At 38.3% G+C, this 17,882-nt stretch overlaps 4 protein-coding genes across 4 annotated transcripts; 1 reads left to right on the top strand and 3 right to left on the bottom strand.

Annotated features, from left to right (window-relative positions):
- Window positions 1-244: 244 nt before the first annotated feature.
- On the top strand, window positions 245-1,829 carry LOC122996011 (olfactory receptor 5B17-like). Its single transcript, XM_044371525.1, has one exon. The coding sequence runs from the start codon at window positions 414-416 to the stop codon at window positions 1,389-1,391; it is 978 nt and encodes a 325-aa protein (XP_044227460.1). The 5' UTR covers window positions 245-413; the 3' UTR covers window positions 1,392-1,829.
- Window positions 1,830-2,451: 622 nt separating this feature from the next.
- Window positions 2,452-4,636, bottom strand: or6at1 (odorant receptor, family 6, subfamily AT, member 1). Its single transcript, XM_044371528.1, has 2 exons — window positions 3,989-4,636; window positions 2,452-3,080 (listed from the first exon to the last, which is right to left on the bottom strand). The coding sequence occupies exons 1-2, from the start codon at window positions 4,619-4,621 to the stop codon at window positions 2,916-2,918; spliced, it is 798 nt and encodes a 265-aa protein (XP_044227463.1). The 5' UTR covers window positions 4,622-4,636; the 3' UTR covers window positions 2,452-2,915.
- A 4,675-nt stretch (window positions 4,637-9,311) lies between these two features.
- LOC122996016 (putative olfactory receptor 52L2) lies at window positions 9,312-10,260 on the bottom strand. Its single transcript, XM_044371529.1, has one exon. It carries the CDS (start codon window positions 10,255-10,257, stop codon window positions 9,313-9,315), a length of 945 nt encoding a protein of 314 aa, XP_044227464.1. The 5' UTR covers window positions 10,258-10,260; the 3' UTR covers window position 9,312.
- A 5,737-nt stretch (window positions 10,261-15,997) lies between these two features.
- On the bottom strand, window positions 15,998-16,987 carry LOC122995592 (putative olfactory receptor 52L2). The gene has a single exon (XM_044370902.1). The coding sequence runs from the start codon at window positions 16,985-16,987 to the stop codon at window positions 16,043-16,045; it is 945 nt and encodes a 314-aa protein (XP_044226837.1). The 3' UTR covers window positions 15,998-16,042.
- Between the last annotated feature and the right edge of the window lie 895 nt (window positions 16,988-17,882).

Below are 17,882 nucleotides of genomic sequence, written 5' to 3'. Positions count from 1 at the left end.
GACTTTGATTTCGTCTTCAGCCATAATTTATTTAATGTTATAGAGAGAAAAAGGTACAAAGTAAAGACAATGTAATTAAAATAGGGTTATGGTTAGGGTTATGGTTAGGGTTAGGGTTAGGAAAAATAACAAAAAAAATATTTTATTCATTTTTTGTTCTTTACATTTTGCCACTCAGGCTCTGGTTGACCTTTGTCTTTGAAATCAAAACTGTAGAATATTTAGAGGTTATTTTACACTTATGTCAGTATTTCTTTTTTCTTTTTTTTTTTAACATGTTGTAATCATGAACCAGCTCATGAATTATTGCTGTCATCTCTATAAACACCATCAGTCTGACAGATTGGGTTTTAATAATAAACACAGTCAGAATTCTCTGTCTATGATCCTCTCTAGGATCCTCCCTCTGAAGTATGGAGAACGAAACCTTCAATGCAGATATTATATTCATTGAGGGGTTAAAGGTCATCCCCGGGTCCTCCATACCCGCCTTCGTCCTCCTCCTACTCATCTATATCTTCATCTTGGTGTCCAACATCGGCCTGGTAGTCCTGATTACCATGGAGAGGAGCCTCCATGAGCCCATGTATCTGCTCTTCTGCAACATGAGTATTAATGACGTTTTTGGGGCCACGGCCATCATTCCGAGATTGCTAAGCAATGTTTTTACTCCAATCACAGACCGGTACATTCATTACATAGACTGTGTTGTTCAGGCTTTTGCTTCTCACTTTCATGCAGGCACCTCTCACACGGTGCTCATGATCATGGCGTTTGATCGCTACGTGGCCATCTGCAACCCCCTGCGATACGCCACCATCATGACCAACAAGATGGTGGTGAAGCTGTCGGTGGGGGCCTGGGTGGCGGCCTTCATCTCTGTTGCGATTCTTCTTGGCCTCGCTATCCGCTTGACGCGCTGCAGGCGGGTTATAATCAACCCCTTCTGTGACAACGCTTCCTTGTTCAAACTGTCCTGCCAGAACCTTCTCATCAACCACATCTACGGCCTTGGCAGCGCCGTGGTCATCCTGGGATCCTCCCTCGGCAGCATAACGCTCACCTACCTGAGGATCGCCATGGTGTGTTTGAGCAGTAAGAACAAGGTGCTGAACAGCCGGGCGCTGCAGACCTGCGCCACCCACCTGGCTGTGTACCTCATCATGTTGGTTTCCTGCTTCACCCCCATGATCATGCACCGTCACCCTGAGTGGGCGGACAACGGGAAAGTGGCGTCGGTCATGTTTCATGTCGTCCCTCCGGTCCTGAACCCCATTATCTACGGGCTGCAGTGTAAAGATCTCAAACAGAGGATTGTTGCTGTGTTTCACAAGAATAAAGTCATGGATGGGAAATGCAAGGGGACGAACCTTCCACAAATAACTCCTTAACTGCACACATCTAATGCAGAGGTGTCATCAGCAGAATACCTTTGTTTTCTATGCATATTTCTGCTAAATATGAACAATTTGACAGGATTTTAAGGTATAAATGTGTTTGCTGGAGACATTGGTCACATATTTTGTAAAAGCTGATAGGACTGTGAGGAAATGTTTGCAGAACTGTGTGAAACAGCATTATTTTAGTTAAAGTAATAATTCTGCTCTTTACATTGCCTCATTTTTTATGCTAATTTTATTAAGGCCACAACTGAGATCAACCTCTATTGCTATTTTCTGAATTTTAAAGGTTTTGACTAGTCTAGTCTTGACTTACCAGTCACATTTTCATGACACATTTTCATATATTGAAATGTTATAATAATATTTCACATAGATTTCAGTTGATAAAGCTTGTTTGATTGCGGGTTAATTGTTACTGTATTTCGTGCAAGACCCTACTTTCCCAGAAGTATTAGATATTATGCCTTGCATTTTTGAAATCACACTGTCTTTCTTTGTTTTATTAATATGCTTTTAATTAAAAAAAATAATGTGTTAAAATGATCTCTTCATTTCTAAATAATCTAAATGGAGCTTTATCACTATTCTTGAATATAAAAGTACAATCAAATTCACCTGCGTATGACCCAAATGTTCTTACTTCCCTCTCGTAGTATCTCACCATGCAGATAGTTTGGATTTTATTTTTTGGTCAGATTTTGAGGTATCCAAGATTTTTGCAGTCACCCCAACACAATACAGGATTCATTTGTATTTAATTTGTGGTTCTCTAAGCATTGAAAAATTACATTTACAAAAAAATCAACAGTTGTATGTCCATGGTACTCACTGTTAACACTTGTCAGTCAGAAATTGCAGCAGTAGAAGTACTTAGATCCTTTATTTAAGTTAAAATACCGATACAACAATCTTAAAATACTTAATATATGTCACTAGAAACTAAATTTGAATCATTTATATTTGAATTCGAATTGCTCAACTTGAATAATTGCAAAAACTGAATTGGAATTTATGTTGAATAATTACACTGAAAAACTGAGCCTGAACAGCATAATTTGACATTGAATTTATTAGTTTGGAACTGAATTCCAATAAATAATTCAACTGTCTCTATACTTTCAGTTCCACATTCAGTTCGTGCAATTCAGCCTCAGTTCTTGCAATTAATATTCATACAGCTCTTCAGAATTTATTTCAGCTCATATGTGGGAAACAAAATCATCCATGGGAAAAGACTGTTGATTAATATATTTAATGAAAATGTGTCCCATAAATGGGAATCTAATGATTAAGGTAATAAATAGATCACTGAGCAAACATATTATATGATTGGCACAATATACAATTCAAAAATCTACCTAGAAAATCACATAATGTCTAAAAATGTTTTTTGTGTCAGAAAGTCACTTTTTAAATCATAAATAGACATCAAGACACCTGAATGTTCATTTCCTGTTTGTCTTTCCAGTTTGTGGGTATCCAGGTAGCAGAGAAGCAGGTTTTCTTTGCCCGTCAGGACACTGTGTTGATATCCTTCATAGCTGATCCAACAGCAGGTCTGAACTTGCTTAAAGTCCTTCTGATGGACTCTCGCAGCTCCTTGTTCCTCAGACTGTAGATCATCGGGTTCAGAAAAGGTGTCAGGGCAGAGTACAGCACAGAGACAATGATTCGAACCTAAAATAAAAACAAAATAGTTTATTGAACACACAAGATTGATTGAGTATACGTGGCATTTTCCCTCACTGGTGGCAGGGCCTGAGGATGACGAGGGTGGTCGGTCTGCTGTCAAACACTTTGATCCAAAGCATTCTTGACAATTTTAGATTTACAGGTAATTTTCCGCGGACATTTGGGGTCCCCAAATGAATATCTACCACCAGACCTTTGGTTTAGTGCTCTTTAACAACTTTTTAGTTGCAAGCAAGTTGAAATTCAAATGGACAAAACTCTAAACTCTAAATTTACTGTGGATATTTATGATCATCAGGATGGTGCCTCGCTGGTGAACACAGTGGAGCATTTACCAGCTAAAGAGCCAGATATTTCCCTCAGGAGTTGGTAGAGAGCAAAAACAGAGCTAAAAGAGAGTGAATATTGGACATTCACCAGGTGGACAGAAACACGATTCAAAAGGAATGATAATTTTGCTCCGTAACTGCTGGATGTGGAAATAAACAACTGTTTGCTAACATGTTAGCCACAAGTACTTTATATGCTGATAATATGACAGAAGTAGTTTTTACAGACTATTCTGCTGAAAACAAGTTCAGGCAGCTTTAACCAGATTGAAACTATGAAGGACCAAGAATAGAACCCTGAGGAACCCCACATGTAATTATTGACATTATCAATGGGAGGATCATGTTGCTCAGTAACTGCTGGATGTGGAAATAAGCAACTGTTTGCTAACAAGTTCAACATATCAGCCTATTAATTGTTATTATTGTAAGCATAACAATTAAGGTCTCCTAACCCTAATAAAGTAATAATTTTAATCCAAACAGTGATTTGTACTGGAGTGCATAGACCAATGAGGTACAATACTAAAGTTGTGGCTGGGGTACAATATTAGAGTTGCGTACCTCTGGTGGAAAGTTTCCCACCCGGTAGGAGATGTATACAAAGGAGGCCGAGCTGTAAGAGATGGACACCACAGTCAGGTGGGCAGCACAAGTCCCGACGGCCTTCAACCGCTGAGCAACACTCATCCTTGATATAGAAACACCAATCAGCACATAGGAGGTGAGGATGAGGATGGCTGTGGTCAGTAGCGCCACCAGGGCGAAGGAAATGGACACAATGCTGTCCACTGAGGTGTCAGCGCACGCCAGCCGCCTTACAGATGACACGTCGCACCAGCCATGTCTTACCACATTTGGGCCACAGTAAGGCCGCTGCCAGGCCAATGAGGTGGCCGGCAGCGTGCAGAATGCACCGAAGCCCCAGGCTCCTGCAATGAGGAGCAGCCGGACGGGCCGGGTCATGACGGTGGAGTAGCGCAGAGGGTTGCAGATGGCCACGTAGCGGTCGTATGCCATGACAGTCAGGATGGCACGGCCGGTTACGGCTAGCTGAATGAAGAAATGCATTTGGAAGAAGCAGCCCAATATGGAAATGGTTTTCATGTCTGTCAGGAAGCCGGACAGCATGTTGGGGATGGTGGTGGTGGTGTAGACTATGTCCACAAAGGAGAGGTTGCAGAGGAAAAAGTACATGGGAGAGTTGAGCTTTGGATCAGTCAACACCTGCATGAGAAGAGACAGTGATAGTTATTACAACACTAATACTGGTAGTAGTCTTAGTCAGACTGAGGCAATGCTGATTGAATTTCTGACAAATAGACGGTTTTGTTTTGTACCACAAAGATAATCATGATGTTTCCTCCCAGGATGATGATGTAAACCAGCAGCAGGATGACAAAAAGGATCATCTTTTTTTCGCCGAGGTTGGCGAGACCCTGGATGATGAAAAAAGAGATGCCATCAGGCTCCCAGGTGCTGTTAACAAAGCTGGATCTGGGATTGGATGACAAGGGCAGGTATGAATCTGGAGAAAAAAAGTTAGGTAGGAAGTAAAGTAAGAGAGGCATCAGTGTTGATTCACAGTCAGAGCACCTCAGGGATAATAGTTCAACAGATGCATGGTACAACATGACATTTTATCTCTGCATGTTCCTATTATTCATGGAGATGTAGAAATAGATTGTGAATATAAATGAAACAAAAACAACCAGCCAATGAAATCATACACAAAGTTATTAAATGCATTACTAAAATGCACCAATATGCTTCCCTGCCTTTAAATTCAAACAGAATCACATATTCACCTTATTAGATATACAGAGAAGATGCGTGAATGTTATTTATCTAAGATAACAGCAGTTAATATCAAATATTTACACAAAAGAATAAGTTAAAAACAAGTCAACACTGAGATAAAGCTGAGTTTCTCTAATAACTTCAACCTGTTGGAAGAATTTCTAAATAATAATGTGTCTTTTCCTTTAATCATTAGAAAACAGTTACCACTATTGTGGTGAAAATGCTCTGATATGTCCCCCTATTTTCAAGAGTCATAAATTGCATTTGGTGCAGTAATACATGTATTAACTTCATCCTTGTGGAACATATTCCACTGTATATCACATTGTTTGATTACATTGAACATCATCAAAACAAAACAGCACAGCACACAATCAGCAACATAAAAACACAGAAACATTCACTGACCTTTGGGGCTTTCATGTGAAATATCAAACGGCAGAAGCTCCATCAGTCCTCAGCAAACAGATATATGGATGAAAAGGTCGGTGGATGTAGACGAATATGCTGTCATTAAACAACAACAGTAGAATTATTACACCGCAAGAACTAAACGCTTTGAACGAGGCTTCATCTGTGCACCGGGTCACTTTGAGAGATCAAATTTCAAAGACAAAAAATGAGTCATTTGGTTTTCAGAAGCTCTACACCTGCACATACTGAAATACCACTATTTAATATTAGTCAAGTTAAAGTGCAAATACCTGGACACGACTCCGACTGCACACACTCAGGTTTAGTCAAACAGAGACAGAACTTCATCATAAATCCACATTTAGCCTTTTAAAGAGCAACCAGCCTATTTTCTGATTATAATGAGGATTATAATGAGAGACCAAGCAACTTTAATTAGTCATAGTTACATCATAAAATCTTAAATTATACACAGGATAGCAAAAGAATACCAAAGGGACCTATTTTTAGTTACCTTTGTGGCTATAAACAAGAACAAAGAAAACAAAGAAATATAATTGTCTTTGTTGCCAAGGTAACAACCATCTGCTTCAAATATCTTGTTGGACCTCCTCATTAAAGAATTATGATCGAGACTCTTACTTCACTTTAATTGCTTGTCTGTGTGTGTGTGTGTGTGTGTGTATGTGTGTGTGTGTGTGTGTGTGTGTGTGTGTGGTGGGAATAGTTTTACTTATTGTTAATTCTTTGATCAGTACTGTTTAGTCTGAGCCAAAGCTTTGAGATTCTTTCAAGGTTTCAGTCTTAATTTTCAGTTAAAAAGTGAAAAATGGATAAATGCGTACAAAAAGAAATGACAACAAATAAGTTTAAACATCTACAGCTGTGCAGGCATCAAAAAAATGTTAATTTTGACCTGAGGGTGGCGCCAGAAATAACTCGGAAGACATCTCAGACTCAGCTCTACATTGTCACGATCAGAAATCAGAAAACCTTTGTCATCACAAGACAATGAAAAATTGTCTTTGTCATGACTCACACAGTACACATAGAGTTAAAACACACATATAGGAAAGATATACACTAGGGGTGTGCTCAAATACAAATACGTTATTTGGCAAAGCACAAATAGTGTTTTTTTTTAATGAACATTTGTTTCATACAAATATTTTAAAAATTATTTGTTTTTGGGAAGAAAAAAAAACATGTCAAATACCAGCACGCAGGTCAGTTATAGTCGCTATCTCAGTGTCTCTCCTCTGCTCCGCTGTTACGTCTGTCAGCAGGTCTAAATGAGGGGAGTCACATCCACCTGCTACATGACACATATTTCTTAATTTGAACACTTTAATTTTCATCTTCAATTTTCTAAAATTATAAGCGTAATAAAAATAAAAACAGGATTTTTAAGCCTCTTTCCACTTTTATTCAAATACAAATACAAATAACTTTGCTGCCTCAACAAATACAGATACAAATACAAATACTGGGCTTTCTGCACATCCCTAATATACACAGAGAGTTATCAATAGAAATTATAGTAATTTCACTACAGGCCAGCTCTGTTTTTAGTTATCTATTTTTTAATCTTGTTTATCTAGTTTTGGAGCAGTGCAGGTCTCCAGACATTTTGTCTGCTATTTAATGAAGTTTAAACAACTAAAGCCTTCTTCTCAGGTCAGGAGTTCAACAACGATTCAACCTCTGGGGACCATGAATGTCTGTAAAAGTAGTTGTTGGCCATCCTAGGGGCACAAGTTCAGTTTGTTCCGTAGTCCAAAATGCATGTAGGGATTTAAATATTATCTATATCTTTGGCTAGACTGGCTCAGCATTGGAGTTTCCTCATTGGCTGTTGCTCTTTCAATATGAATTGGTGTGAGATGATGGAAGCCGAGGACAGCAGCGATGCAGAGCGACTGTGTTTCTGCTCCGAGCTCTGAGGCTCTAAAGCTCCAGTGTTAAATGCAGTGAAGTCTGTTAAACTCCTGTTGTTTTAATACAAATAATTTTGCTGTCTCAACAAATACAGATACAAATACAAATACTGAGCTTTCTGCACATCCCTACTATATAGTAGGGGTGTGCCTGAATACAAATACATTATGCGGCAACACACAAAGAGTGGGTTTTTTTTTTTTTTTTTTTTTTTACGAATATTTGTTTCATACAAATATTTTTAAAAATATTTGTTAGTTAGAGAGAGTTAGAGAGTCTGAGACCCGATTGGGGGACGTCCTTCATAAGGTAGTTTATTCATAAACACTTATTGTAACACTTTAATTTTCTAAAATTAAAAGTGTAATAAAAGTAAAAACAGGATTTTTAAGCCTCTTTCCACTTTTATTCAAATACAAATATAAATAATTTTGCTGCCTCAACAAATACAGAGACAAATACAAATACTGGACTCTATGCACACCCCTACTACATGGTACACTGTATATTGTCTGCAAAATGAGATTATGTAGTTCATAACATAATAACAACCTCTTGGATCCATCTGACCACATATTGAATCAAATGGGCCATATGTAATTTTCCTTGTAGGTAAATTATTGTTTGCTGTTGTGAAGAACTGAGTATCACATGTCCTGGAACAGTCTTTGTACAGAGATGAAAAAAAAAAGAAAATCAAATCAAATTGCCCATCTTTAGTTGTGTCTGAACATATAATCACTAATGAGAATATCAGGTTTAATGCTGAAACATTACATTTTATGGATGTGTTATGTTAAAATATTCATCCTAGCTGGGATATTTTCCTGCTAAACAGTCACTTTCTGCCCAATGGATTTATGAAACCCTTAAGTGGCTAATAAGTTGCAATAACATGCCTTTATAATTAATAATTATTAATAATAATTATATGTCATCAGTATTATATCTTAAATGTTTTATTTATGTTAGAAAATATATTTTAGATAACATAACTTGTGCATGTGGTTAAAGTTATGTTATACATATACATACACACACACAAACTCTAGTAAAGTATATATATATATATATATATATACTTTACTAGAGTTTTATCAAACAAATATACTAAAAACAGTATATAAGTGATACAAAAATGAGTCACACTTTGGACAAACGTCTTTTAACATTTTTAATATTTGATTTTAATAAACATTTAAGGCAAATATCAGGGGATTTATACAAAATCATCATGTTTTCATGAAGTTTATCTTTCAGTTTTTCAGCAGAATAACAAGATCTTTCATTTATTCATATAAAAATAAGCCATACATCATTTTGTTTATATTTGTCAATTTGTTTTTCTTTTTTCAATTCAAGTGGTATCAATCTGTAGGCAAACACAAAACTGGAGGATGGTAGGAGTGCATGAAATCTCACAGCCATCAAAGAGAGAACAAAGTGCACATGTTGTGACCACCTTTCCCTCTTTATATTATTGAATCTTTGAATAAACATGTTCTCTTGCAAAACTCTTACAGGAGACAGTCCTGTTATTCATTATTAGCACAAATACATACTTTATGCAGTTTTAAGAGTCAAGGTTAGGGATAAATTATTTCTATAATGATGACAGTTTCACTTGGTGGTCACTCTTTTATTATACCTGTCAGATCAAAATGAAGACAGAAACAGTAATTGACAATTTTTCTGAGATCAAGTTGAAAAAAAAACCCCTTCAGATTTACACATTAAAATGATGGTGTAACTTTTTTCAGGTGGCGCATATTTGACAAACACTTATGTATTTCTTGGGACTGCAGCCCATAGATGATGGGGTTTAGGCTGCCGGGAATGACGTGAAAGAGAATTGCTGAAATCTTCCCGTAATCTGCGTACTGGGGGAAGCGATGAAGGATGATGAGGATCATCCCACTGAGAAGCATGATCAGGTACAAGCACAGATGAGTACTGCAGGTCTTCAGGGCTTTACTGTTCAAAGACTTGCTCTTACTAGTTATACACGCTGCTGTGATTTTAGCATAAGTAAGAATTATACTGCCTATAGAGGATGAGAGCAGGACGACAGTGAAAGTGAGGCCATAGACGTTATTGATGAACACACTCTCACAGGAGAGTTTAAACAGGGAGGCATTGTCACAATAAGGATTTGTGATCCGAGTCCTGCATCGGTTCAGCCGTATGGTCAGACCGAGCAGAATCCCGACCAAAACAAAGGCCACTCCCCAGGCAGAAACTGTCAGCTTGATCACCATTTTATCAGTCATTATGGTAGCATACTGCAGTGGATTACAGATGGCAATATATCTGTCAAAGGCCATAATCATGAGCACAGTGTGTGCATTAGCGCCAAACATGTGTAGTATGAAAGCTTGCATCACACACTCATAGTAGTGGATGAAGCGCTCAGAGGAAGGCACCAGGATATCTGCAAGCACCCGAGGAACCAGGAGAGAGTTTCCCATGACATCATTAATTGACAGGTTACAGAAGAGCAGATACATCGGCTGTTGGAGGCTTCTCTCTGTCCATATCAAAACCATAATGCCCACGTTGGCAATTAAGATAAACCCATAGGTCAAAAGCAGAATGATGAAGACAGGGTACTTGGAAGTCTTGGTGACCTTTAACCCCTCAAGCTCCAGTGTGAGGCTGTTGTATGTATAGTTTTCCATCTGAGCAAGTGAGAAGAGAGGGGAAAAAAATCACAAACAACATACATGAATAACAAACACACTGTCATGAAAGAGACACTGTCACAAATCTATACAAGAGAAGACATAGATGCCTCTAGAATTATACTCTATGTACTATAATTATAATTAAGGTTCTTTTTAGCTACTAACAGAAGTCATAATAAAGAGAAAACTCATGACAGAACTTCCACTCATCTGGATGCCACAGACTTGTACTGCTTTTTGGTTGGCAAACATTTTGATTTTCAAAAAGCCACTTAAAAGGCCATACAAAATAATTGTATTTCCCATCTCATGATTTAAATTAGTATTAGTATTGTGTTTTTACATATATAAATATAAGTGTGTAAAACTGAATCATAGAGCCACAATTCTTCTTGGACAAGCAAAGAAAATAATTTGCTCTTGTTAAGCATTTTTACTTTTTCTATGCCATGTAGAATTCCACTATGATAATAAAAGTTGCAGCAATGTTTTATCATTCCATACTGAGGAGTATGAAAAGACAGGTCAGGTCAGTCAAAAACAATGATTACCTTTCTGCCTTTAGCATATCAGTGTTGACTGATATGCTTCTCCTGAAGGCTTCTCCTTTCTCTGAACAGTTTAATCATGTACTTCTGTTATATGGACATCACTGTCCTCAGGAGAAGCCTCTACAATTGCCGAAGAAAACATTACGTCATGTTCAGGAGGTTAATGATGTGTGTGAACAAACTCATCAAGTGGAAAAACACCTTGCTTTCATAAAAAAAACACTGCGATGGGCTTCTGCTGGCTTCATCAGACCACGACCTGGGATGGTTTGGGAAAAGTGGGAACCGGTTGGGATGAGAGTCAGTAGTTATTGGTCATTTTTTTATTATTAGTCAATTTATGTTCCAATCTTTACCTACAATCATGAGCTTTTGGGTAGTGACTGAAATAATGAGATCAATGATACAAATGACTGAAATTGGTTTCTTTTGCGAACTGGAGCCTCACCCTTACAACCTGTGCACAACAATAAGCGGAGCTCTCTGCTTGACGGAATTGGATAGAATCACTAAAGCAGCTGTGAGCATGGTGCCAAAGCTTTGGGTCCGTCTTGTGGAGGAGGAGTTGCAGCCATTTTCAACTCAAGCCTAATCATCAACCCTAGACCTAAATTTAATTATAACTCATTTGAAAGCCTTGTTCTTAATCTCTCTCAGCCAACCTGGAAAACTTTACAGCCAGTTCTATGTGTTATAGTGTACCGTCCGTATCTGAATTCTCAGAGTTTTTATCAAACTTAGTCCTTAGTACAGATAAAGTAATTATAGTAGGTGATTTTAATATTCATGTGGATGTCGATAATGATAGTCTCAGTGCTGCATTTATCTCATTATTAGACTCAATTGGCTTCTCTCAGTGTGTAAATAATCCCACTCACTGTCTTAATCACACCCTAGACCTTGTTCTGACTTATGGGATTGAAATTGAATATTTAATAGTTTTTCCACAAAATCCTATTTTATCAGATCTTTTTTTTTAATAACTTTTGAATTCCTATTACTGGATTACACACCATTAGACAAATATGTCTTCACTAGATGTCTATCTGATAGTGCTGCAGCTAAATTTAAGGAAGCAATTCCATCAGTACTGAATTCACTACCATGTCTCAATACTACAGAGGACTCTTATGTTAACTTTAGTCCCTCCCAAACTGATAATCTTGTTGATAGTGCTGCAGGCTCATTACGAATAATACTCGACTCCATCGCCCCCTTAAAAAGGAAGATAATAAAACATAAGAGGTAAGGTCCATGGTATAACTCCCAAACCTGCAAATTAAAGCAAACATTGCAAAAATTGGAAAGGATTTGGCGTTCCACCAAAATGGAAGAATCTCACTTAGTCTGGCAAGATAGTCTTAAAACATATACGAAGGCCCTCTGTAATGCCAGAGCCGCCTATTACTCAGCATTAATAGAAGAGAATAAAAACAGCCCTAGGTTCCTTTTCAGCACTTTGACTGACAAAGAGTCATAACTTTATTGATCCATGTATTCCTATAGCTCTCAGTAGCAATGACTTTATGAGCTTCTTTAATGATAAAATTCTAACTATTAGAGGCAAAATTAACCACCTCCTGCCCTCAACAGGCACCGTTCTCTCCCCAAACACAGGCACCTTAGAAACAGCTGTAAATCCTGACATATATTTAGACTGTTTTTCTCCAGTTGATTCAATGATTTGTTCAGCTAAACCATCAACCTGTCTCTTAGACCCCATCCCAACTAGGTTGCTTAAGAAAGGTTGCTTAGGTTGCTTAGTTAGCAAATCTTTACTAGATATGATCAATCTGTCTTTAGTAACAGGCTATGTACCACAGTCCTTTAAAGTAGCTGTAATTAAACCACCTCTTAAGAGGCCTACCCTTGATTCAGGCATTTTAGCCAATTATAGACCTATATCTAACCTTCCCTTTCTCTCTAAGATCCTTGAGAAAGCAGTCTCTAATCAGTTATGTGACTTTCTACATAACAATAGTTTATTTGAGGATTTTCAGTCAGGATTTAGAGGCATCATAGCACAGAGACAGGACTGGTGAAAGTCACGAATGACCTCCTTACTACATCGGACAACGGATTTGTCTCTATACTTGTCCTGTTAGATCTTAGTGCCGCATTCGACACAATTGACCATCAAATCCTATTACTGTCACATCTTGCCTGGACTTTGGGTGTTTTTTGGTCTTATGTTGTGTTCTTTGGGGTCTCCTGGTTTTGCACTTCTGTTTAGTCCTTCGGTTCATAAGGGTTTTCTTGTATGATTTGGGTGGTGGGTTTTAGAGGACTACATCATTAGTTTGTTGGGTTGTGTGCTTGGGTTTGTGTTTGTGGTTGGTTTTGGATGGGTTAGTGTAGATGGCATTGAGTTTGTTTTCTGGGTTTTTGTTCTGTTTCCCTTGTGCGTTCATGTGCTCCTCCACACCTGCCTTGCATTTGGACTCGTTAGCCCTGCCCTGCTCTGTTCTGTTTTCCCCACACCTGCCCTGTGTTAGCCTCGTCAGCCCTGCTCTGCTCCCTGTGTGTCCTCGGCCAATCAGCTCCCTGTATGTTCACTCCCCTCTCTTGAGTTCTCCACCCATCTCCCCACCTGCACCTCATCTCCTTGTTAGTTCAGTTTCTTTTTAAGTTCTGGTTTTCTGCTCAGTCCTTGTTGGATCGTTTTGTGTTGTTTCATCTGCTAGTTCTGTTCTGCTCTGTTTGCCTGTTCATGACCATCCACAGTTAAAGGAGAGTTTTTCGTCGTATCTGCATTCCAGCCTCTGTGTTTGGGTCCACTCCTGCTTCCCCGAGTCTGACAATTACAGAGACTGGAACATTTAATTGACATTAAAGGAACTGCACTAAGCTAGTTTAAGTCCTATTTCTCAGACCGATTTCAGTTTGTACATGTTAATGATGAATCATCCATGAGGGCAAAAGTTAGACATGGAGTTCCACAAGGTTCTGTACTTGGACCAATACTATTCACCTTGTATATGCTTCCTTTAGGTAATATTATTAGGAAGCACTTAACACATAAATTTTTATTGTTATGCAGACGATACCCAATTATATTTATCAATGTAGCCAGATGAAACCAATCAGTTAAACAAACTCCAAGCATGCCTTAAGGACATAAAGACCTGGATGACCTGCAATTTACTACTACTAAACTCAGATAAAACTGAAGTTATTGTGCTTGACCCTAAACACCTTAGAAACACATTATCTAATGATATAGCTACTCTGGATGGCATTACCCTGGCCTCCAGCTCCACCGTAAGGAATCTGGGAGTTATCTTTGATCAGGATATGTCCTTTAACTCCCACATAAGTCAAATTTGAAAAACTGCCTTTTTTCACTTACGTAATATCGCAAAAATCAGGCACATTCTGTCCCAAAAAGATGCAGAAAAACTAGTCCACGCATTTGTTATCTCTAGGCTGGATTACTGTAATTCCTTATTATCAAGCTGCCCTAACAAGTCTCTAAAGACTCTCCAGCTGGTCCAGAATGCAGCTGCACATGTACTGACTAAAACTAGAAAAAGAGATCACATTTCTCCCATTTTAGCTTCGCTACATTGGCTTCCTGTAAAATCTAGAATAGAATTTAAAATCCTTCTCCTAACTTACAAAGCCCTTAACGGTCAGGCACCATCATATCTTGAAGAGCTCATAATACCGTATTATCCCACTTGAACACTGCACTCCCAGAATGCAGGCTTACTGGTGGTTCCTACAGTCTTTAAAAGTAGAATGGGAGGCAGAGCCTTCAGCTATCAGGCTCCTCTCCTGTGGAACCATCTTCCAGATGGTTCCCTCGGTCGAGGGTGCAGACACCCTTTCTATGTTTAAGAGTAGGCTTAAAACTTTCCTTTTTGATAAAGCTTATAGTTAGGGCCGACCAGGCTCGCCTTGGATCAGCCCTTAGTTATGCTGCTATAGGCCTAGACTGCTGGGGGACTTCCGATGATGCACTGAGCTCCTCTCTCCTCCTCCTCCTCTCCATCTGTATGCATTCATGTAACAGCGATGCATGTCACTAACTTTGCTTGTTCCCCGGAGTTTTTTTATGCTTTCTCATCTCACAGGAAACCCTGGGTTCTGGGCCGAGCCTTTGCGGTCCTTCACAGTCCTGTTAGCATCCTTCCCTGGCTATTGCTACTGCTGTTGCTGCTGTTATTGTTATTGTTATTGTTATGATTGTTGTTATTCTCAAATATTTGAATTCATTCGAGCAAAACATTTGTACACAAATGTCCCCTTCCTGCTTAAGAATTACAGTGTGACCTCAAGGCCCAGGTTTGACCCAATGTAACCCAATTTGTAACCCCTAAAGATGGAAAATTCCATAACAACATTCAGATATGGTGATAAACAGCTACAATACATATGACCCTAATTTTATTCAATAGTTTGATAGTAATTTAAGTTTTGAGCAGCACACTGCAAAGCTTGTGCAATCAATAAATAAACATCACTGTTATGATTAGGATTGCTTATGCATATTTTGTGTTTTTAATTGTTTTTATGATTATACTATATGATTATAAGAACTTGTATTTTTTTTAAGAATTTCAATGGTGCCATTTCATTGGTCTCTAATCCATTATCTCTTAGGATTTGTTTGTATAATGACATTATAGGTCTGATCAGTGTGTGGGATGGCTGGCCACAGATAATCACACAACACTTTCAATTTCTGTATTGCATGACAGAACGGTGCTTTACTATTATAATATGAGGAGTTTGCCAAGTGTGCAGTGTTCATTACACCAGACTAAAGATTGGGAGACTCTGAAAAATGCTGAATTACATTAACTATGATATGATGACTTTGACACAAAATATAGTGAATCATCCATGGGATAGTTTTTCTATTACATTAAAAACAAATGTGACATCCCTCTATGTTCTTTATATTTCACAGCCTCTTAGTTTATCTTTTTCTTAGAAAATTCTCAGCAAGGACTAAAACATTAAAACATAATAGTAATACTTGATCCCCTGGGTCAGTATGTGCAGTAGCTGAGATATAGTTTCCCCAAATAATTATGAGCAGTTCTATTTAATCACTTCAAAAAAACATTGTATATAAAAAATTTAAAATTCACACACAAATAAAAAGACATCCACCTTTCCCTCTTTAAATTATTTAATTCTTTCAATAAAAAAAGTCATTTTCTGTCACATTAGAAGGGAGGTCCCAGTTTTTCCATGAAATTACTTTTCAGGATTACAAACTAAAATGACGGCTTAATTTTTCTGAGCTGTAAAATATTTGACAAACACTTATGTATTTCTTGGGACTGCAGCCCATAGATGATGGGGTTGAGGATGCCGGGAACAATGTGAAAGAGAAGGGCTGAAATCTTCCTGTACTCTGTGTACTGCAGGAAGCGATGAAGAATGATGGGAATCATCCCACTGAGAAGCATGAGCAGATACAAGCACAGATGAGTGCTGCAGGTCTTCAAGGCTTTACTGTTCAAAGACTTGCTCTTATTAGTTAGACAAGCTGCCGTGATTTTAGAATACGTAAGAATTATACTGCCTATAGAGGATGAGAGCAGGACGACAGTGAAAGCGAGGCCATAGATGTTATTGATGAACACACTATCACAGGAGAGTTTAAACAGGGAGGGATTGTCACAATAAGGATTCATGATCAGAGTCCTGCATCGGTTCAGCCGTATGGTCAGACCGAGCAGAATCCCAACCAAAACAAAGGCCACTCCCCAGGCAGAAACCGTCAGCTTGATCACCATTTTGCCAGTCATTATGGTAGCATACTGCAGTGGATTACAGATGGCAATATATCTGTCAAAGGCCATAATCATGAGCACAGTGTGTGCATTAGTGCCATACATGTGTGTGGTGAAAGCTTGCATCACACACTCATAATAGTGGATGAAGCGCTCAGAGGAAGGTACATGGATGTCTGCCAGCACCCGAGGAACCAGGAGAGAGTTTCCCATGACATCATTAACCGACAGGTTACAGAAGAGCAGATACATCGGCTGGTGGAGGCTTCTCTCTGTCCATATCAAAAACACAATGCCCACATTGGCAATTAAGATGAATACATAGGCCAGGAGCAGAAATAAGAAGACAGGATGCTTGTTAGTCTTGGTGATCCTTAACCCCTCGAGCTGAAGAATGAGGCTGTTGTACGTATAGTTTTCCATCTGCGCTACACAAAAATAAAACAGGAGAGGAAAAAAAAATCATGATATACATACCGCAGTGAAACAGAAACTGCTACAAACTTCAACTCTACAACAAAAGAGAAAGACATAGAATCTCTTTCTTTTACAGTTTTCAGTCTCAACATTAGATAAACAAATGGAAAAAAATAAATCAAACAACAACAAAAAACCCCCAACCAACCCAACATTTCCATACGTATAAATAGTGACACCATAATGAAAAAATCTGCCATTAATTGTTAAAAACTAGACACCTGTTAGTAGTAAATTAATGGACACAAAAGTAAATTCAATGAATAGTCCTTCCAAAAATGGGAAATTATTGATGCATCGACAGAAGTAATGCTGAAGGGGAAACTCATCCTGACATAAGTTCCACAATACTTCATCTTTGCAGGGTTACAGAAATTTAACTTCTTTATCATCGCAGTCATTACATTTACCTGCACTAGGGGTCTATCTGTTCCAGCTGAAGTCAGTGGAACAACAATACAAACCAGGTTTCACAAAAAAAAAGGCAGTTGCTGATTTGTTTCATTTCCCATCTTGTGATTTAAATTAGTTTACCACCAAACATATTTCAGACATGTGCAGTCTAATAAGAAACCCTCAAATAATATGGTCATTATGGTCAAATTTGCCTTGCAAGCATAAGGCTGAAAGCCGACTCTCATCATTCTATCCTTAAAAACAAAGCCCTAATGAAACCACTTCTATTTCAATTGCACAGCTGTACTGAGGGAAATGTGGTGTTAGAGCAGTAAACCAAAAATAATAACCTTTCTGTTTATTGTTACCCTCTTCTGGTCTTCTTCAGGCCTTCTCTAAACGATCTATTCATGTGAGTCTGTTTTATGAGCATTATTTCCTCTGG

This window comes from Thunnus albacares, chromosome 13 (assembly GCF_914725855.1).
Source record: "Thunnus albacares chromosome 13, fThuAlb1.1, whole genome shotgun sequence".
Taxonomy (NCBI): Eukaryota; Metazoa; Chordata; class Actinopteri; order Scombriformes; family Scombridae; genus Thunnus; species Thunnus albacares.
This window is presented reverse-complemented; position numbering and strand designations above follow the sequence as displayed.

Excerpts from the sequence above, each read along its gene's own strand:
- LOC122995592 (XM_044370902.1), bottom strand. The coding sequence starts at position 16,987 with ATGGAAAACTATACGTACAACAGCCTCATTCTTCAGCTCGAGGGGTTA.
- LOC122996016 (XM_044371529.1), bottom strand. The coding sequence starts at position 10,257 with ATGGAAAACTATACATACAACAGCCTCACACTGGAGCTTGAGGGGTTA.
- LOC122996011 (XM_044371525.1), top strand. The coding sequence starts at position 414 with ATGGAGAACGAAACCTTCAATGCAGATATTATATTCATTGAGGGGTTA.
- or6at1 (XM_044371528.1), bottom strand. The coding sequence starts at position 4,621 with ATGTACTTTTTCCTCTGCAACCTCTCCTTTGTGGACATAGTCTACACC. Across the intron at positions 3,081-3,988 it reads TGGGAAACTTTCCACCAGAG|GTTCGAATCATTGTCTCTGT; the intron begins GTACGCAACTCT and ends TTTTTATTTTAG.